Source organism: Leopardus geoffroyi, chromosome A2, assembly GCF_018350155.1.
Source record: "Leopardus geoffroyi isolate Oge1 chromosome A2, O.geoffroyi_Oge1_pat1.0, whole genome shotgun sequence".
Lineage (NCBI taxonomy): Eukaryota > Metazoa > Chordata > Mammalia > Carnivora > Felidae > Leopardus > Leopardus geoffroyi.
In genome coordinates this window covers 33,828,423-33,850,365 of record NC_059331.1, presented here as the reverse complement: position 1 = coordinate 33,850,365, position 21,943 = coordinate 33,828,423, and the positions used below count along the sequence as shown (strand labels likewise).

The 21,943-nt window shown below is 52.8% G+C and overlaps 1 protein-coding gene across 1 annotated transcript in view; it reads left to right on the top strand.

Annotated features, from left to right (window-relative positions):
- Positions 1–21,943, top strand: part of LRIG1 (leucine rich repeats and immunoglobulin like domains 1) — a 116,031-nt gene that overhangs the window by 66,192 nt on the left and 27,896 nt on the right. Inside the window, exons 4-7 of the mRNA XM_045493458.1 lie at positions 13,567–13,704; positions 16,061–16,204; positions 17,973–18,116; positions 20,334–20,477. Coding sequence (XP_045349414.1) covers positions 13,567–13,704; positions 16,061–16,204; positions 17,973–18,116; positions 20,334–20,477 — 570 coding nt within the window. The remainder of the gene's footprint in view (positions 1–13,566; positions 13,705–16,060; positions 16,205–17,972; positions 18,117–20,333; positions 20,478–21,943) is intronic.

Genomic DNA, 21,943 nt, shown 5'->3' with positions numbered 1-21,943 from the left:
AGGGACCACTCCAGTCTTCTTGAGTATAAGTAGGAGAGGGCTGGCTAGGCCCGGCAGCGGCCGTGTGCTGACATGTGCCTGTGGAGGGGCAGGGGCGCGAGCCCCCTCTGAGCGCGCAGAGTTGGGTCTGCCTCCGATGGAATCACAGATGTGGGGTTGTAGTGTGCCGAGAGGAGGTGAGTGGCCCGGGGGACTGTCCAGGGAAGCCCTCTTCCACCTGCTTCCATTATGAGGCAGTACCACATAAGGAGGAGGAGTGCGGGACAAGGACTCACGACTGGGCTCCCATCCTAGCTGTGCTGCTTCCTGCCGTCTTCCCATGCCTCAGCGTCCCCGTCTGTGAAATGGGGACCGTAGCAGGATCCATTCTTTGGTTTGTCGTGAGGATTAAATGAGCTAGCCAGAGCCTGCTCCTGGTAAGCTCTCACACGCTGTTACATCTGAGACCCCTCTTCCTGCTGTTTTGGCCCCTGCTACTGCTCCGTTTGCACAAAGAAGTGTGGTGTGCCTTCTTGGTGGGTGAACGGCAGCCCAGTCGAGCGTTGGAACCGTTTCCGGGAGGCTGCAGGGGCCCCAGGGCACCATTCCAGGCTTCAACTACAAAGGCCCTTTGAAGTTTTTACCACCTGGAGCAGGCTCTGTGCCCCGAGACTGTCAGGATTCACGGGGTCCGAGAGGAGACTCTGGAACCCAGCACCATCCCGGCCTGGAGATGAATGGGTGGGGCTCCCGCCCTGCTGGCCTGCAGGGAAGAAAGGCCTCTACCGCTGAGGCCGGCCCCTCCGCGTGTTCACCCCTGAAGGCCCTCTGCCTCGGACAGTCAGGCAGGCCCAGCGTTTCTACACTTAAGGACCAAGTCCCAGAGTCCGGTGTCTAAGGTTGTGTTCACAGCTTTGTCAAATAGCAGTTTAATTTACTTACATAAAAAGCACATGAAAATGATATGCAAAAGAGAGGATGGGAAAAATTCCGTGGTCATCCTGCTATGTCCAAGAGAAACGTTCTAGGGTATTTCCCATCCTTTTTCTGCTGGCTTCTTTGGGAGAGTGGCTGTCATGGGAATCACTTACCAGTGCACCCTGCCTTTTGCTCTAGATTACGGTATGGGCAGAATCCTGAGGGTCCAGGGCTGACGTGGGAGGGCAGCCACGAGAACATTAAGTTTTGTTTGGAAATTCTGAGGACGGTGGGGTTCACAGGTTTCCCCTGCTGTCTGGAAGAAGAGTGTTCCCGTGAAACCTTTTGTAAGCCAAAATGGTATAAAGCAAAAAAGCACTTCTCCTTGCGTTGAAGCAGAAGTCCTCTTTGGGTTTCTGTCAGTTTGCAAAAGCAGGTGCTAAGGTCTGTCCGTCTTTCCTCAAAACGAACCTGTGTTCAAGTCCTGGTTGGTGAGGACTCCCAGGGACAGAAACCGCTGTAGCCGAAGACAAAGGCTGTTGCTGGTTGTAGATTTCCAGGTGACCCCTGTGTCCACACCCCCTTCCCTGCTGCTCCCCGGCATTGAGTGTGGGGAGAGGTGCTTGCTCTGTGTGGTGTAGCAGCTGTACCCTGTCACAGGGCAGGGACTGGGCGATGTTTCCACCCCACCCTCTTGGTGTTGAGACTCAGTTTGAGGAGATTCACCCCTTGCGGCTTCTTTACACCGTCCACGAGGAGCTAGGGGGACTCCCCTTGGCGAGAGTTTCTGGGATCTGAGCCTGGCCTTAGGGGGTTCTCTGACCACGTGCTCCTCACTGCCACCATCTCTCCGCCTTGCCCACCTTTCTTGGCCAGCCCCTCCTTTCTGGAACAGTCTGTGCCAGGAGCCCCTTGTGAGGGGCACTGGTTTCCCTCCCTACTGCCCTTGAGGGACAGAGCCAGGTGCACACAGGCCCAGACACATGGGCCTTGACAGTGGTGATGAGAGTAACTCAGGTGAGCCCAGAACGTTCCTGCGGCCCCCACAGGCTCCCTGCTGTGCCAGGGTGTGTGCTTCCACGGAACAGGGACCCACAGCCTGACGCTCTGTGCACTTGCAGGCAGGGCGCCTCCTCCGTGAGGGCTCCAGGGTGCCGGAGAGGAACACCAGCTACACGTGTACAGGGCGGCAGGCTGCCAAGGCAAGGGGGAAAAGGAGAAGAAATCAAGGGACGTGTGGGTTGGTTTAGGTGAGAAGAAAGCTGAAAGAATTGAGCAGCCATGTTGGCCTTGACCCGGAAAGAACCCCTCCTTGAGTTCCTCATCACCCTTCCCCCTGTGGCCCAGGGACGATGGGGAATGTGGGTAGAGTTGCTCCTCACTGCTGCCGGATGCGGGAAGGACGGACGGATGGACGGACCGTTGGCCGCTGCACCATCAGTAGAGCTGTTCCCCCTTTACCAGCCCTGGCTAATCAGCGAATGTCTGTGCTTGGGGTTAAACCGGGGGAAGTGCACTTAACCCCAAAGTCCATTTTATTAGGCATTTTCTTTTTAAATATGACGGCTTTTCTATCTAATAAAGGTAATTCCGGGTTACACGTTTAATTTCTTGAAAAAATTTTCTTAATTGGATAGTTGGTCTTGCCTCAGTGTTTTTTTCCTAATAACTTTTTTTTTGTTCAGGTCTGTGATGGTGAATGTAGGAGACTGAACTAAAGCTGTAATTCATTTTTTTATTCAATAAGTATTTCTTGAGCACCATTTATGTTCCAAGCATGGGACTGGGTGCAAAGGATATAGCACTAAAGAAGTTGGGCTAAAAATTCTAATTCCTTTCTAATGATGTGTTGACCATGGGACTACTTAATACCTTAGGAAGCTTTGTTTTAATCTGTTTATAATTAGTAGACTCTTAGAACACTTTTAGGTTTATAGAAAAATTGAATCGAGAGTATGGAGACTTCCTATATACCTCCTCCTCTGGTTTCTGCTGCTAACATTCTGCCTTAGTGTGGTAAATTTGTTAGAATGGATGGGCCAGTATTGATACATGATGAAGTAAACCTCTGGTTGACATTAGGGCCCGCTGTTCTACGTTCTGTGGGCTTCCGTAAATGTTTCACGGCCTGTATTCACCATTTACACGTTTATTCAGAGTAGTTTCACTGCCCTGAAAATCCCCTGTGTTTCCACCTGTCCATCCTTCTCTCTCCATAACCTGTGGCAAGTCCTGATCTTTTTATTGGCCCCACAGTTTTGCCTTTTCCAGAATATCCTATACTGGAATCGTAAATTCCAAGATAGCCTTTTTTGATTAGCTCCATCCGCTCAACCATGTCCATTTCCTTAGGAGGTTTTCTTGTGTTTGTTTGCACATGTAAAAATGGAAGGCAGAAGTAGTTGGGATGGGGATCCTCATGACTTATAGTCATTTATGGAGTGGGTCACTCTAGACTCTACAGGACTGTGGTTGCTGACTCTTGGCCGTGCCTAACTTACCTCCTTCCAGATCTTAGACTTCCAGCTTGATGTGTGTCAGGGTGGGGGGACCAAGTGGGGTCTCCTGCATCGAAGTGCCTGGGGCCACCCACTCCCATGGGGATGGGACATCAGGTTTCCTTTGCGAGGAGTTAAAACAGTTCGTTGAAGACCCTAAGGGGACAGTGACCCTAAAGGAAGTGAAGGGGTCAGGAGGATAGTTGACACAGCCTAGTCCTGCCTTCGGAAGGGTTGACCCCGCCTGGCGGAGGCTGTTTATCCCGCCACTGGGCCACTCTTGTTTTTTATCCGATCTCCACCTGAATAAACAGATCGGGAACGTCATCTCCAGCCAGGCTGAGAATCTGCCAGAATTCCCCAGGGAACTGATGATTCACCAGCAGCGGCGGCGGGGGTAGTGAGAAGAAGAGAGAGAGAGAGAGAGGGAGAGAGAGAGGGAGAGAGAGAGAGAGAAAGAAAGAAACCTGCTTATTCTGACTCTCATTTCCTGTCCAGCAAACACCCTAGGCTGGGCCGTTTCTTAGGCGTCGCTCATTTCTTAGAGCAAATGGTCAGTAGATTTATGCAGTAGATTTATTATGCAGATGGTTTGGTTTTCATTCTTAAGGTGAATGTAAAGCAGGCTGGTGAGAGGGCGATGCTTTGGACCGTCATTCCGAGAGGAGAAACTTCTCCACACTGGCCTAGGAAACCTCTTCTGCACCCACTTGTTCTTTTTGGAACCTCCTTACCCTCTTATTTCAAGTGGCTTGTGGTGTTCTTCCCAGTACTTCGCATAACATTACTTCTTGCCAACTTGGGACTTAGAATTATTTTCTCTTCTTTGCTTTTTTGGTGCTCATTAGGTGCCCACTTAAAATCATTCTGACACCTGAACAAGATTCGATTGGGCTTGGCCCTGCTCTGTGGCCCCAGGCTGTATTCTTGAGGCTTTTTGTGGGGGACAGGTGCAGTCAGGGGGGCACGTGAGGGTGGTTGCCTTCTGACAGTGTGGCTGAATGAAGCAGCATGCAACAGGGCATTTGGGTGAAATGACTTTTCGGACACATTTCAACTCTGGAGGATTTGGTTTAAAAGAAAACTACCGAAAAAGGGGGGGAGGGTGGTAAAGAAAAGAAAACTGCCAGTGTTTGATAAGGGGGAACAACGTTTGCATGCCCTGTGACTGTGCCACAGCGCCACTCCTGGACATTGATGCTTGCCAGAAACGCATGCCAGTGTGCACCAAAGATACATGCAAAAGACGTGTGTTCACAGCTGGGACTTTTGCAGTAGCCCACCCTGGAAATCACTCAGTGCCCACCAACGGTAGAAGAAAATATAAATCGCTGTGTACTCTCTCTATAAACATATCACACAGTGACGAAAAGGAATTTCCTACTAAGGCAAGGACGGATCCCATGAACATAATGTTGAGTGAAGGCTGGACACTGAAGAACATATCTGGAATGATTCCATGCGTATAAAGCCCCAAAGTAGGCAAAATTAGTCCCCGGTGGTAGAACAGAGGTGTTCCCTCTGGGAAGAATAGCCACTAGGAGAGTGACAGGAAGGAGGCCGCACACATTCTGTATCTCGATGTGAGTGGTTGGCACACGGGTGAACGCCCTGGTAAAAACGCATCGAGCTCTGCGCTTGGAATTTACGCACTTCTCCGCATGCCCGTGCGGTTGCCATAAAAACGTTTACAAACAAATAGGACAGCTGCCACCACTGGGCCATATGGTCTGTTGGGTAGTGCTGTAGTTTTCAACAAAGGAGAAATTACCATCTTCATCCACGTTCCTGAAATGATTAGCATCTTCTGGTGCTTGCCATAGCGCGGCCAACCCCCACAGGCAGGCATCAGGGCCTCTCTGGCCCGTGCTGGGTTGTACACTAAATTGGTGATGAGGTCACTAACTGTCTCGTCTTCTGTGGGTTCCATGTATGGGCTGTAAAATACTATGGCAGCCCCCCACCCCAGCAGCACCGAGGGTATGTGCCTGTGCGGGGGCCGGAGGTACGGTGGTGCAGAGCCAGAGCATGAGTTCTGTGGCACCACGGGGTGGGCCGGGTGCAGGGTGCTTCTTGTGCTCAGAGCCTGCAGGGTGTGGAGTGGGAGCATCCAGCCGGGATCCTGGTGGCGAGTGCGGGGTGGGGGCAGTGCTGGCAGGTGCGGGACTCTGACCCCCCCCATTTCGGGGCTAGATTGTGTGAAACTATTTCTTAGCCAGAAGTTCAAACGGAGAGAGATCTGGAATTTGAATTTTGCTGATTCTGTTAAGTAAGACGTACGGAGAGTTTGATGACTGAGATAACACGGAAGATGTGTTGTCACCAGTGAGAATTCATACTCTGGGAGTTGTCAGTGTGGATTTCTGGGAGTCACCATCATTCTCTGGAAGAGCAGAAGGGTGTGCCTGCTTAAATGTGAGGACTTTGCATTGGCCAGCTTCAATGTGTCTGCCTAATTGGAAGAGTTAAAGAGAGTAAGGATAAACTGAGGATCGCCGTTCTCTCTCAGATCACCCTTTGCACCTATTTGTCTCCACTGGCTCCAGGCAGGATCCCGGGTTGTCTTTGGAGGAATATAATAGTGATGAAGACTCAGGTCCCACTCAACTTCCTGAAGAGGTAGAAAAGACATCAGTGGGAAAGATTCTAATTAGTGATGTCTGACATGAGCCCTGGAGGAACAATAGGAGGGTTCTTCGCTGTAGGGAGGCATTTACTGCCATTTTGTAGGCAGTTAAACCAGATGCCGACAGCGATTTACCAAAACGAGTTGCTAAGCTGCCTCGGAGCTGGAAATGGAATCTGGGGGACTCCCCACACCGAGGCACAGTAGTTGCTATAGTGTCGACCAGGGGACAGTAAACTATAGGTAGTGGGCCACATGTGGCCCTCAGCTTATTTTTGTAAATAAAGTTTTCCTGGAACAGTCACACTCATTCATTTACCCATTGTCCTATTACACTCTAGCATCAGAGTTGAGCACTTGTGACAGAGCATACATGATGCACAGGCCTAAAATATTTACCATCAGGTCTATTCTAGAAGATGTTTGGTGACCCGTGGTGTAGACAATAGGTGCATAACTTCAGGAACCAGCTGCAATCCATTTGCCCCACCTTGACCCTGCCTCCTTTGATCTCCTTGCCCTTTCTTGTGGCTGTTGTTAGTGACACGAGATCTTTTCCACCACCAAGGGGAATACCTTATAAACCAGGCTTTCACAGAACCATAGTGGAGCAGTCACTTATGATAAAAAGTTTAAATGTTGGTTTCAAATGCCTCTGTCTGTTTTACCGTCCAATTTAACATCAGCTCTGAAAACGTAGCCAAGTGGAGAGGGCTTATCTTGCCTGCTCTCTGCCTTTGAAGACTGATTTTATTTTGAAGCCTTTAACAGGTGTTGGTTTAATAGACTTCTGCTGTATTAAGTTCTCCTCGCCCCAGAGGGCAGCCCGAGGGGTAAACCGCCACAGGGTGGAGGCGAATGTTGGGCCCTTCACCCTTCGCCGGCCGCACAACCTCAGATCCGTCCTAATTTGGTTTAGTGGCAGAGACAGGCTGGGCATCCCTCCCCAGCTCTCCATTCCCTAAGAATAAAGGTAGCCATTCGCACATACAGGTCCCTAAAGACATGGTCTCAAAGCAACTGTTCTCTTCTTTCTTACGCAGAATGTCCTGAGTAAGTGCTTTCCCTTCCTGTGTGTTGTGCGCGGAGATGGGGCCCCCCGCACAAAGCCCTCTGCAGATTTGCTGCTCACGCAGGACTCCGGGAAGCTGGTACAAAAGCTGGGCCTCGCCGCGGCCAGTTAATTACCCAGAGCAGTCTGAGGTGACCAGGAAGTAGCCGGCTAGCATTCAGATCTAGCCAAGCTTTGCCGAAGGTTTATGGATCGAATCCAGGATGAGGTTCTTAAAATTCTGCTGGGAGAGCCTCTCAGATGGCATGCCGGAGGGTCCTCCTCCCCTGAGTTTGCGTTCTGGTTCTCCTTGTCTCTCAGCTGTGTGAGACCTCAGGAGAATCCCAGCAGGATCTCCAAGCCTCAGTTTCTTCCACTGTAATGCACAGAAAATAACAGTACCTTCGTCTTTAGATCGCTGTGTGATTTCCCTGAGGCTTTCGCCCAGGGCCTGCTGCCTATAGGTGTTGAGGTATTGGCCAGCCCTTGCTAAAAGGAACTTGAACAGGGACCCAGAAATGAGATGAGTGTGGACTTACTTGGGAACTGGGCAGTTAGGTAAAGGAGTCACCTGGTGACAGCTTCCATGTTTGCACGTGGCATTAAAAAGCACGGACAGTTGCTTGAAAGTAGACCGCCTGATGGGATCAGGGCAGCAACCACATTTTCCCAACTGTCTACGCTCAAGGAGGTAGGAGGGCTTCCCCTGAATACTGGCTGTTGGCTCGAGCCTTTACGGATGGGTGCGTGGAGGGGGGTGGCTTGGACAGGCCAACTTCCCCCGGGATAGGGGGCGGGCAGGGTAGAGTTTGGTGGGCTGGGGTCAGGGGTGTGCACATAAGCTATGCTTTTGCTGCAGGAGCGAGGAGGGGGTGTGATGCAGCTGGTTGGGGATCCATCGGGGTTCTAGCCATGGAGTCCTGCAGAAGCTTTCGTCTGGGATTTACTTTGAGGCACAGCTCCCCAAGACGGCCCGGTCTCCCTGTGGCTGGGTGTGATGCTCTCCAGCCGGAGCACGCTCGTTTCATGCACACAGCCAAGAGGCAGAGCTCTGAGTCAACGCTTCGCTGCCGAGAGAGGAGTCAGGCCTGCCTCCTCGCACCGAAAGGGCAGAGGAGTAGACAGGATCCAGTCATTCATTCATTTTATTCATTCTCTTGCCAGAGCACCTCCCGCTAACTAGGTCCTGAGCCTGGCTCTGAGGATACAAATATGACTAATAAAAACAAGAACCGGTTTTATTGAGCAACTGCTGTGTGTCAGGTCACATCACCCATGGGGCATAGGAACTTCACACGTTGCTTTATAGATGAGGCTCCTCTTGAAGTTCACGCCTGGAAGTTGTGTAACTGGGGTTTGAACTCAGGCAGGGCAGTGCTCACGGCATGTTCTGTGCTGTGCCAAGTCCCAGCCCAGGAAGAACTCCTGGCCGTGGGTGGAGTTGCCACGGTCCACGGAGACCTCTCACCCGCTGGGATTCTTGTTTTGAGAAGGAGGGGAGGCAGAGTCCACAGGAACGCAGAACTGTGTGGTCAGTTTTGCAGAGTACACGGAGTTCAGGAAGGATGTGATCAGGGCTCTGGGCTAGAGTGTGGAGCAGAGAGGGGCGCCTGGGTGACTCAGTCGGTTGAGCATCCAGCCTTTGGTTTCGGCTCAGGTCATGATCTCACGGTTTGTGAGTTTGAGCCCCACATCGGGCTCTGTGCTGACAGTTCAGAGCCTGGAGCCTGTTTCGGATTCTGTGTCTCCCTCTCTTTCTGCCCCTCCCCCGCTCTCTCTCTCTCTCTCTCAAAATGAGTAAGTGAAAATTAAAAACAAAAAAGAGTGTGGAGCAGAGAGCCTAGTCCAGCCGGGAGAGGGCAGTGCATCTTTGGCAGCTGGGAACAGGGGTGTTTAAGCCCTGAGGACCCCTGGAGCTGCTGCGGGCCACGTCTCTTGTGTTGTCTGGGCCGTGCTCCCACAGGCCAGTTGACACCCTTTCTTTCCTTCATTTTCCCTAACTGAACTCATCATCTGCTTGCAGGCTTTTCTTCTGTTGAAATGCCGGCGAGCCCCAGATCTGTGGGATTCAGAAATTTAACCTGCATTCATTTTTTTTCACCACATATTTATTGAGCACCTGTTATGTGCCTCATGCCATTCCAGTGGTCGGAGACACATTGGTGGACAAAACCGACTGATAGCTCTGCCTTCTTTGAGCCACATCCTGGTGGGAGGGAAGATGTTAAACTGGAAATAAGCATATTGCTGGATATATTAGGTGATAATTAGAGCTTTTGGGAAAAATACCGTAGGAAGTGTAGTGGAAAGTGTGTGTGTGTTTTTGAGAGAGAGATGGGGTGAAGGAGCCTGTGGGTTTAGAGAACATGGCCAAGGACATTTGAATAAGATGGGAAAGGGTTAAGGGGATACCATCTGTGGGGTCTCGGCGGGGGGGGGGGGTGCGGGGAGGAGCATTCTATGCAGCGAGAAGGGCAAGTGCAAAGGTCCTGAGACAGGTGTGTGCCTGCGTGGGAGAGGGTCCATGCGGGGCAGTGTGTGAGCAACAGGGCGCTGTGTGGCAGTCACGTGGGCTTTGGAGTCCGTTGTGAGGACTTAGTCCTAAATGAGATGCAAGAGCCACCTTTTGAGTTGTAGGCAGTGGATTCTTGCGAGCTGACCTTGTTTTTCGGTTTGGTTTTTATATCGTGATAATATTTACCATCGGAATCCTCTTTTAAGCTCAGTAATGCGAAGTACGCTCGTTTTGTGCAACTAGTTTCCAGGGCTTTTTCCCTCTTGCAACACTAAACCCCTGTACCCGTTGAACACCTCCCCTTTCCTGCCTCCTCCAGCCCGGGCAAGAACTACTCTATTTTCTGCTCCAGTGAATCTGACTCCGCCAGGAAACTCACATATGTGGAACCAAACAGCATTTGTCTTTCTGTGATTGGCTTTTTTTGGTTTCACTTGACAGTGCCCTCCGGATTCATCCATGTTGTAGCTCAGGTCAGAATTTCCCTTTTAAGGCTGAAGAGTAGTCCGTGGTCCATGTATGGGGCCCGGTGTTCATCCACTCATCCCTCCAGGCACATTTGGGCTGCTTCCCCTTCTGGGTATTGTGTGTAATGTTGCTCTGAACATGGCTGTGTGTGTAAGTCTTTCATTTTTTTCAATTTTTTTAAATGTTTGTTTACTTTTGAGAGAGAGAACACATGAGCATGGGGGAGGGGCAGAGAGAGAGAGAGGGAGACACAGAATCTGAAACAGGCTCCAGGCTCTGAGCTGTCAGCACAGAGCCCGACGCGGGGCTCGAACCCACGAACCACGAGATCATGACCTGAGCTGAAGTTGGTCGCTTAACCGACTGAGCCCCCCAGGAGCCCCTGCATGTGTCTTTGAGATGTGCTTTCAGTTCTTTGGGATATATAACCAGAAGTAACACTGCTCGATCATGTAATAGTTCTTTAATGTTTTGAGGCTCCACCCTGGCATTTTCTTCAGCACTTTGTTGTGGTTCCTCTTTCCCTACATGCTTGTAGCCATCGTATGGGTGTGAGGTGGTTTCTCATTGCGTTGCCCTAATGATTAGTGCTATTGAGCGTCTTTTCCTGTGCTCAGTGGCCATGCACTCGTCCATCTTCGGAGAAATATCTGTTCAAGTCCTTCGCCCATTTTTTAATCAGGTTGTTGGGATTTTTTGGTTGTTGAATTGTAGGAGTTCTTTGTATATTCTTGATACTAATCCCTTGTCAGATATATGATTTTCAAATGTTTTCCCCCCATTTCTTGGGATGCCTTAAAGGATCTCTGTGGTTACTGGGTTGGGAGTGGTCCATTATGTGGACAAGGATGGAAGGCATAGCCACTAGCCTAACCAGGGTATTTTAATATTTGCAAAACAGAATATTTAGTATCACTGATGCAGCCTCCAGCTGTCATCTCCAGCTCCCGCGGGCCCCTCTCGTCCTCTTCTCTTGCATCTGTGTCTGTGTTGCTGCCCCGTCTCTCCTCGACCATGGGCAGGTGGAGTCCCTGCTCCCCAGGGTGGCCTGGGGGCCCTCGCCTGGTGTGCTCTGTCTGTCCCCAGTGTCCGGTCCTGCCCCCAGAGCTGGACCCCGCATGCTGGTCTGGCAGAATTCAGCACGGCTCCTGGCACACTTCGTCCACCTTGCCTCCGACACCCTCACTCCCACGCTGTGTTGTGTCTCATCCGCATGGCTGCCCCTTGGGCCAACTGGGGAGCTGTCTACAGCGTGTGAAAGAGCCCCATCCTCATTACAGTAGCCTTCCTCCAGAGTGGGGCTGGTGCCCCACAGAACGTGCTGGAGTCGCTAAATAAACAGACTGGCAAGAAAGACAAAGACAGGTGTAAGATGAAAGGCAGAGACTGAGAGACGAGGCGCAGTGAGAGAAATGTCGGGGGGCTCGCAGCTGTCCCCTGGGCCCTTGCTGTGTGCACGGTCCCTTTCTGCCCCACTTCGGGGCCACACTGGGGCTCCTTGCCTGCTTTCACATCATCTCTTCCTGGCTCCTTGGTCCTGCATTCACAGTTTCTGGACGAGGCTCAGCTCTGCTGCCTTTATTTCTTGTTCTTTCTTTCCCATACTTAACATAATAAAGGTTTTCTTTTCTTTTTTTCTTTTTCTTTTGGAGTCAGAAAACTGAAGAGACCATCTCTATTAGACACATTGTAAAGAACTCAAAGGAAATAGCTTCTGGGGGGTGGGGAGGAGACACGAAGGAAAAGCGGCCTTTCATTCTGGGGAGACTTCCCCGTGTCTGGAGTTGTGCCCCTATAAATGGGTGTTGGGTTCAGGGCCTGGGAGAGTTGTGAAAACACAAAGGAGCGGACAAGAAGCCCCAGGGCTTCTGGGAGAGAGAGCCTCGTTTATGCCTGTTGGAACTGATTTGGCCAAGCGTGTGTTTAAAAGAGATGCCACTGGGTACGCGACGCCTGGCTTACTCGTGTTGTGTTCAAGAATGCTTTGATTGGCCGGGGCCCCGGACACTGTTCACTCAGAAACTGGCCCGAGTGAGGGCCTGGAACCCGCACAACCCCAGCAGATTCTGAAGTATCTGAATATTGGGATGAGGGCTGCTGGGGTTTGAATCTGCCCCACGGAGCCAAATCCACGGTGGGGGCCACCCGGGTCCTGCAGCCGTTGTCCGTGTTTCTTGTCTTTCTCCTGATTAACCGGTACTGGCCGGTTGGTTGGACTGTGGGTTTTTCAGGAGGACGACACGTGCGAGTAAATCACGGTGGTAGACTGCCTTCCTTGGGCAGGGGTTAAACACTCCGAACGCTTGGGTTAACGTCTGCTTTACTGGGTCTGCCGTGTGCCTGAAATAAGGGGTGGTGGCCCCATCTTGCATGCGAGGAAACCGAGGAACAAAACCGTCAAGGGGGTCGAGTCGGAAAGATCGGAGGATTCAATTCCAGCTAGACTGAGCACCCAGTTCCTGTTGCCCTTAGGTTGTCAGAATCGTGTCATTAAAAAAAAAGAAAAAATCCCTCGTGTCTGTCTTCACACCTGGCAAAAGGTGTGGGGCATGGCGATGGATTAAGTTAGATGAGATCTGAACTCGGTCCTCGGAGCCCGCAGCCTCCTAAGTGATGGGGCTGGGGAGCTGGCTGGTTCCACCGGGCACATTCCTTATGGGAAGGCACCCTGGTCAGTTCTGAGTTGCGGTCTCGCTGCTCTTTGCATGGCGGCCTTCCACATTACTCCTGCGGGCTTCTCCTTGGGGAGAACCTAGGCTTTGAGTTTGGGTGGACAGACTTGTCATCGACAGAGAATTCAATACCATAGCAGCCAGCCAGCAGGTGGTAAGCTCACAGCAAGAAGAATGGGAGAGCTCATTTTAAGAATGCTACCACCGGGGTGCCTGGGTGGCGTAGTCGGTTAAGCATCCGACTTCAGCCAGGTCACGATCTCGTGGTCCGTGAGTTCGAGCCCCGCGTCGGGCTCTGGGCTGATAGCTCAGAGCCTGGAGCCTGTTTCCGATTCTGTGTCTCCCTCTCTCGCTGCCCCTCCCCCGTTCATGCTCTGTCTCTCTCTGTCCCAAAAATAAATAAACGTTGAAAAAAAAATTAAAAAAAAAAAAAAAAGAAGAATGCTACCACCATTAAAAAAAAAATTTTTTTTTAAAGGAGGGCAGGTGCACCACCTGGGTGGCTCAGTCGGTTAAGCATCCGACTCTGGCTCAGGCCGTGATCTCGCGGTTTGTGGGTCCAAGCCCCACATCGGGCTCTGTGCTGACAGCTCAGAACTTGGAGCCTGCTTCAGATTCTGGATCTCCCTCTCTCCCCCCTTTCCTGCTCATGCTCTTCCTCTCTGTCTCAAAAATAAATAAACGCTAAGAAAACGTGACACCACTTTTATAATTTTCTGGATGAGCAAAGCAGGGAGGAAGACGTGTGAAAAGGGGCGGCGGGGGGGGCGGGTAGGGGGAATAATGGTTCCCTTGCAGAAAGACACGCTCAGGTCCCCTTGTCCGTTTGTGTGTTTTAGGCAACACAATAAGATTCGCAGCGTGGAGGGGAGTCAGCTGAAGGCTTACCTTTCCTTGGAAGTGCTGGACCTGAGCTCGAACAACATCACGGAGATCCGGAGCGCCTGCTTTCCGCAGGGGCTGCACATCAGGGAGCTGTAAGTGCCCGTGCCCCGCCGTCAGCACCCGTGTGCACGCGGGGTGCGCGTGTCCTTCTCCCCCGCGTGGCCTGCCTGAGACTCCGGGCGTGGGCGCACCCCTCTGGCTTCCCTCGGCAGGGCGCCCGGGTTCCTTATCGCCCGTGGGCACAGGTGTAGAGCATTTCCTAAGGAGCGGCGTTTCTCTGACAGCAGGGGTGGAGGTGGGTCCAGGGAGAGCTTGGCAAGGGGCCTCTCACACCCACCAGCTGAGGGGAGGGTCTGGCCCTCAGACACAGGTCTGTCTTGATAGAGGGCCTGTGTTCTTTGTCCTTTCCCGGGCTGCCTCCCCGGAGAGCTTGGGGAGAAGGTTGGGGGGCACTTAGAAAACAGCACTGCGGGGAGACCTCCCTGCCGAGGCTGAAGCAGTGGGTGCTGGCCTCTGCGGCACTGACCCCCGAAGCCTGGCGTGCGGTCTCTTCGAGCAGGCACTGACTCCCTTCTGCGGCTTCCCCGGCCCTGTCCTCTTTGCTGGTCTGTGTCTCGTCCGCCCATCGTCCTAGCCCTTCTCACACCCAGTGGATGGTAGAAGGGAGGAAAAACCGTGAAAGCCTGTTGAGCTTGCTGCTTGTTGGTAGAAAAATGGTGCTTCGGGGAAGAAACGAAAAACCCAGGCTCCGGAGAGGCCTTCAAATGACACGAGTTTTCATTTCCTGTGCTCTTTTACTGATCCTGAGTCGTTTTGGAGATCGTCCATGAGGCTGGTTTAGGGGTCGTTATGACCCCTAAGCTCAGGGAGGCCAGGGCTTGGCACAGGGATTTTCCAAGACCCCCAGGAGGGGGCGTGATTTCTTTCTAAGGCTGCCTCAAGGCACCAGATTTGGAAACGGGGCGGGGGGGGCCTGGCCTCTGTTAAGCCCGTGTGACCGTGCTCAGCCCGCACTCAGGGCTTTGCGAAAATGTCCAGCCACCGCCTGGCATTCCCTCGCTTGGGGCGAAGGAACCAGCAACTGCTCAACTGAATCACATTGACCTCCGTCTGCACAAAAGCAGGAGGGACTATTTTGGTAGCTACTGGCCGGTGTGTATCTTCATCCCACAGACTGTTCTTCTGTAATGGGGAGTGTTAAGAACACACAGTCCAGCCCCATTTGCACAGAATCCTCTTGTGCCATGGCCTGGGCCACGGCCGGGTGGAGAGGCAAGAAATGCCTGCTTCTCTTCCCTTCTCTGGTGGAGCAGACTCTCTCTGGTCTTTTTCCTTGCGCTACCAAAAGCAGCATTTGTCCAGGGAAGGCGGAAGGAGAGGTAGTAACAGTAACTTTAAAAAAAAAAATTTTTTTTTAATTTTTATTTATTTTTGACAGAGAGAGACAGACAGAACATGAGCGGGGGAGGGGCAGAGAAAGACACACACACAGAATCTGAAGCAGTCCAGGCTATCAGCACAGAGCCCGATGCGGGGCTCGAACTCACAAACCGCAAGATCGTGACCTGAGCCGAAGTCAGATGCTTAACCGACTGAGCCACCCTGGTGCCCCAATGGCAGTGACTTCTGATAGGAATAGTGTATCATTCTTTCCCTTTCTGTTTTTTCTTTTTTTTTTTTTTATTGATAGAATTTGTGCACCATGGAAAGCCCAGATGCAACCTAGTATATTGTAGTGTGGTGTGAGGGGAGGTGCCCTTTACATACATAATCCACTAAGTGGACGTCCCGTTGCAGAATTGAAGGGATCCTGTGCAGGTCTCCTTCACTAGTGTTTCTCTGGATACCATTTCAAACGATTAAAATGAATCAGTTAAGACACATTTGTAAGTGTGTGTGCGTGGGTGTGTATATAAACGTATAAATGTATCTGTATACATATCAAGTTGTGTGGTGAGACCCACTTTAACATTTAAGACTATTTGTCTAAATTAGTAAATCCATTCTGCCCTTCGCCTGGAAGTTGACATTCTGATTCCTAGGGCTTTTCTCACTAACCTTGAACCCCAACTCTTGGTTGGGGGGTGTTGAGGGACTCCTGCAGGTAGCTCTGGAGACGGCCGGTGCTCGGCCAGGCTGGGGTGCAAGGGTGCTGGGGTGGAGGTGACTGACGTTGACCCCCCGGCCCTCCAGCGGAAGGCCCTGGCCACAAGCACAGCGCGTTGGGGGGCTGAAATGACACTTCCACCAGGGCCTGAAGTGGAGGGTGCTGACACCCAAGTCTCCTGGCTCCCCCATCCGGGAGTTTAGGTGACCGATGTGTCCCTGGAAACCCACCCCTCTGGGTGTTGCTTTGGCTTCTCCCCACCCCAGGCAACTGCAGTGTCTGTAACGGGGTGAGGGAAGCCCCCTTCTGACCATTTCATTTTCTGTCCTCTGTCCTTCCAGCAACCTGGCAAGCAATCGCATTGGCAGCCTGGAGTCGGGAGCATTTGATGGCCTGTCCCGGTCGCTGGTAATGCTTCGCTTGAGCAAAAACAGGATCACCCAGCTTCCTGTGAAAGCATTCAAGTTACCCAGGCTGACGCAACTGTGAGTATAGAAACCTGCACTTTAATTAAGGTTAGCCAAACTCTGTGGAGGCCAGCGTTCCCCATGGACCTCATTCCAAATGCGACCCCTTCCTCACTCCCTGTCAGGCTTTACATACGCCGTCATTAATGGCCTTGTGGCGACACCTAATAAAAGCAAATTAGAAGCCGGGTCTGGTGCCTGTGGGCTGCCTCAGGTTGCTGAGAAAAAGATCCACTGAGGATATATATGCTTGTCCTCATTGGCACTTTGCAAAATGAAATGAGGAGTCCTGCTGGTGAGCTGATCCTGGCTAATGCTTAGGCTGTGTGGCTTGGGTTATTTATCTTGGGGTTTTCTGTGTTGGTTTTTTTAAAAGTACCCATAAAATCTGTACCGTGGTGGCTCAGTCGGTTGAGTGTCTGACTCCTGATTTCAGATCAGGGCATGATCTCACGGTCTTGGGATCAAGCCCCGCATTGGGTTTCACACTGACTGTGGGGTCTACTTGGGATTCACTCTCTGTCCCCTTCTGTCCCTCTTCCTCGCTTGCACACGTGCGCTCTCTCTCAAATTAAAAAACCTGTACCGTGGACGTTATGGTGTCCCACACTTTTTGAGCAGTCTGAGAGGAAGTTAGTGTAGACGGAGATGGACCGTCTCCATCTGCTACATCTTATGAGGTAGTTGATTTTTTTTTTTTTTTTGGAAGAAAGCATTTATTTAGTTCTTTGATATCTGAGGCCGAATGCTCTCCTAAGATGGCACAGGGTTGGATTCAAGAAAACCTGTTTTCCAGAGCCCGGTGGACCGTTTGTTCCCTGGTTTTTCGTTTTCCTGTATTATCTTTGTATTAGAAGAGACCGTTTCAGGAAAAGAAGCTGATATTGGAGACTGGGTTTAAACAGAACGCACCGATTGTTCGGGGCCAGATTTGGTAGCAAGACGGTGTGCCCACCCCCCCCCCCAAGCTCTCACTGCCTGTGTTGTGCACGCATGTGCACGCACACACACACACACACACACCCCTCATTAGATCCAGGCTCTGACTCTGCTCTCTTCAGCTCTGGAGAAGGTCTCTTGATGCTCGGGAGGTTGTGTGGGGGACAGAGTCATGAGACACTGCAGAAGTATTTGGGGAAAACCAAGGGCTTTCTGGTTAGCTCTGTGTTCTCCCCTCCCCTTCCCCCAGTGTTACTAATGGATCCAGCCCACCCAGATTCCTGAAATCTTTCGGGCAACTGAGGTTTTGTCACACTGGCGTCGGAAGCCGAATGTGTGGGCTTCACTGGTGCCTCAGCCCCCTCCTCGCTCAAGGGCACTGCCTTCTCTCCATCAGTAGGGACCCCGTTCGTGCCTTCAGTGGGAAGCGTCCTTGCCACTTGGCCCCCAGTGGATCGGTTTTTCCCGGGGTGAGGCGTCCGGTACGGATTTCTGTTGCTGAGCTGAGAGACACCTCACCTCAGACGCTCACATCCTGAGTCACACGCACCTCCTCACTACAGAGCCACGGAGAGTCGGGGAGGAAGTGGAGCATTTGCTCACGTGGGGGCGCGGTGGGGCCAGCATCCGGGGAGCCCCGCGCGCTCCTTCCTCCACCAGCTGTGGCCCAGTCAGCGTCCGCGCCTGCGTGGCAGGCAGGAGTGTCCGTGAGACACGTCTTGGCCCCGCTGGTCCATCCTTGCCGCGATTCTCCCGGCTGGGCTTCTGGGCCTGCGTGGGAACGGTGGGAGGCGTCGGCAGGGTGCGTGCCGCGAGGCCTCTGAACCCGTGGTCTTCATCTCCTCAGGGACCTCAACAGGAACCGGATCCGGCTCATCGAGGGCCTGACGTTCCAGGGGCTCGAGAGTTTGGAGGTGCTGAAGCTGCAGCGAAACAACATCAGCAAGCTCACGGACGGGGCCTTCTGGGGCCTGTCCAGGATACACGTGCTGTAAGCGCGACGCCGGGTTCCGGGCGCCGCGGGCCTGTGTGTGTTCCTTCGGCCCCCTGCCCGGAGGGGTCACGTCGGACTTCAGCCGGCCCCGGGCCCCGGCCGTGTGGCCTCTGGCCGGGCACGGCTCCTTGTCTTCGGGGACTCTGCCCCAGCTGAGCGTCGTCTTCTCCCAGGGTTTGGTCAGGGAAGCAGCTTGGTGAAGGTGGGAGAGGGAGCCGTTTTGCTGGGCTCCCCTCCCCCCCCACCCCGCATCCTCCGTGAGCAGCGGGGTGCAGAGTGGGCCCCCACCCCACACCGTCCCCTCTCCCCCATGCTACAGGAAGTTCCCTGTCTCCCTGTTGGGGATTTGACCGTCTGTCTTGATGTGCAGGTGGGCCTAAAATGTATAGTTCATCTGGGAGATTTATTTATGTTTCGTGAGCTAATCAAGTCGCTCGGTGCAGATGTTCCGCTTTTATCCAGGGAGCGCACTCTCCAGACAGATGCGCGGCCCCAGAGCTCGCCTGTGCGCCGAGTCACGTAAAACCACGGCAGGAAGACATATGGAGAAGGGCAGGAAAGGCGGCTCTGATCTTCCATTTTTAAACATTTAAATTAGTTTATTTTCAACGGGAAGTAACATACACTCGTAACCGAGTAAAATGAGGGTAAAAAAGCAGCCGAGGGTCCCCTTCCCCTGTCCTCTTCCCCCCAGTTCTGCTCCCAAGGGGCGGTCACTTACAGTCCTTTCCCGGTTGGTTTTTCTTTTCTCTTTTTTTTATTATTTTACGTTTAACTAATCTCTGCAGACAACATGGGGCTTGAACTTAGAACTGTGAGATTAAGAGTGGCACGCTCCACCGACTGAGCCAGCCAGGGACACCCCTCCTTGTTGGTCTTCCTGTGTGGAGTTTTGTTCGTGGTTATTTCCACGTTCCGGGACGTATCCCACTGTGTCTACGTTTGTCAACGGGAGATTTCTTGGGTTGTGGTCAGCGATGTAATTTGCTCAGGACCCCGCCCCCTGCCCCCTCCTTTCCAGTCTTACCAGTTACATCACTGTGTTCACGTCCTTTGTTATCTTTGCAGCTGAGACAGAGAACAAAAACCCCACATCCGGTTTCATCAGCTCTGCACCCTGCTCGTTTATCCGAAGCGTCTCTGATGAGCGCCTCTTCCCGCCCACCCCCAGACCCACACACTTTGTGGGGTGGGGGCATTCGCATTAGCGGTGCCGTCTTGCTGGTCCCCTTCTTCCCGGTCCTTTGGCCTCAGCTCTGTATCTGTTCAGAAACACTTGCCCTTGACGTGCTTACAACTGTCGTTTTGAACTTGGAATCCCAGGTGCTTATGTGCTGGGTATGCCGACGTTCAAACAGAAGTCTCAGAAGAAAATGGAGTTAGCACATCCCATTTGGTTTTTAGTTTGAGCAGATTCATCCCGTGCAGGGGGACGAGTTGCCCGAGAGGTTATTTATAAACGTGCTCACCTTTTGGGCAGTGGTGGAAAGTGAGATAGACAGGGTGGAACCCGGTTGCCCAAAGACCTTGTGATACTGAACGTGGGGCAACATTGGAATTAGTATGTTTTATGCAAGAGGCCAGTCCAGGACGGTCGTCCTGGGCTAGGGTGTGCAGGGTGGAGAAGCAGGGTAAGAATGTCCTCACCTGACCGACCCGGTGGGGCCTAAGTGCCGGGCACTGTGCTGAAATTGTGACGCGCGTTCTCCTCTGTGCTTCTCGTATCAGCCCTGTGAAGTTGCCACCTCGGGTCTCTTCGTATTATATAGATGTTCCCGCCTCATTCAGCCAGCAAAGTGGCAAAACTAGGATATCGATCCAAGTAGCCTGACCCCAGAGCGAAGGTGTCTCTGGGCACCAGACCTGAGTTCGAATTCTGGCCCCCTCGCTGCCCGCTGAGCTGGGGACTGAATCTTGGAAGTCATACCTCGCTCCTCCCTGCCTCAGTGTCATGTTACCTGTCAGATGGGGATAAGAGGTCCCTCCCCCCCACCATTGTCTTCTTCTCTTCCTTTAATGGGCTCGGCTGCTGCCGGGCGCTGTGTGCCCGCGTGTGCACCTGGGTCCCTTGGAGTCGGCTAACAGGGTCCCCTTGACCTCTGAACCCCGAGTCCACCTGGACGCTGGCGGCTCCCCGTCGGGTTTGCCCGTCGTCTCCCGCGCCCGTGTCTGAGGCCGAGGGGCCGCCCTCACCCCCGTGCCCTGTCATTGCAGGCACCTGGAGTCCAACAGCCTGGTGGAGGTGAACAGCGGCTCGCTCTACGGCCTGTCGGCCCTGCAGCAGCTCCACCTGAGCGGCAACTCCATCGCCCGAATCAGCCGTGACGGCTGGAGCTTCTGCCAGAGGCTGCAGGAGTTGTAAGTGTCCCGCCTTGGCCCTGTGCATGGCGACTCTGGGAGCCCGAGCCTGTGGGCGACCCTCCGGAGCGGGCGGCCCCGGGCCCGAGGCACGGCGGCTTCCAGGGGCCCGGCCGGCGCGGGCTCTCGGAGCCTGGGCCTTGTGCCGCGTCACTGGGTCATTGACCACGACAGTGGCACCGCCGGCCCCCCGCTGGACGTGCCGGTGTCCCCCTGTTTCTCAACATGTGCAGAAGACAGGTGGTCTTAGAGGGAAAAAGTCGATCCTCACCATGTGGGCTCCTTCCCTTTAACACGCTCCAGGTTTCTCAGTTCCAGTTTACTCCACTGTGGGTGTGGGCTTTTTTTTTTTTTAAGAGGATCTGGGTGGATTTTCTTTTTTTCTAGGCTTGACTGTAGGCAAAGAGTCACCCACGGAAATGACCGGCTGTTAAAAGTGCCAAGCTTGTGTCTTGTGTCTGTCTTGACTTCACCCAGCCAGCAAGGGGGTGCTTTAAGTTCAGTGTTGAGTCTTTTGCAGGTGGTGTTTTTGTCTGTCTTTCCCTCTTCTCCCCCTTCCTCCTCCCCACACCCACTGCACACTGACCTGGAGTTTGTATTTCACCGAACCCGTGATTATCTCAGGCAAAAACCCATAGTCCTGTCTCTTTCCTTGAACGTACCCTCCTTGGATTTTGTGAGTGTGTGCGTTAGCGTTAACCCTTGAGATTTAGCTTCCAGACCTTCGGGGCAGTGCGGCTTGCTCTTCTCAAGTGGTATTGAATGAACGGCTTCTGACCGTCTCCTGCCTCAGGCCATGCGCCCGCCCTCCGCAGCCCCCCTACCTCCCCCACCCCCACCAACTCCCAGGACTGATCTCAGCTGGTTGCTGCCCGGGGCCTGAGCCAGGCCAGTGGCTAAGCGAGGAGGCTGTGTGCACCCCAGGTTTTGAGGCATTCGGTGAGGGAGTGTTCCCAGTGCCCCTCTCTGGCAGGTGGCCCATGTGGAGCTGTCTTTCCCCTTCACAAGGGGCAGAGAGGTCATGGAAATGCCTTGCCCAGCCTGTCAGTTTTCCCGACGTCTGGTAACCTCGGAGCCAGATTTAGGATTGATTTCCAGCGTTTCTGGCCCTTCCTTTAAGCTAAATGCTTTAATTGCAGGTGAGGATGTAATTTTGATCACTTGCCAGGTCTTTGCGACTGGTAGACACCAGGACTGACTTCTCCAGGAGGGAAAGAATGTTACTTCCTGCTGCCTTTAAAAACTCATAAATCTTCTCCGAGTTTATTTGGCTTCTTCCTGTCCCAACCCAAACTTCCCATTTTTCAACGGTGGAGGACTACTAAGTAACAACCCAGGGCCGTGTGGTGTCAAGGTGCATGAGGGCGTGCTGGGAGGAAGGTCTGATTCTGATGCTCGGGGAAGATGTGTGATTGGGGTGTGTGTGACTGGGGGGTGTGTTCCCTGTCCTGCTTACAGGATGTCAC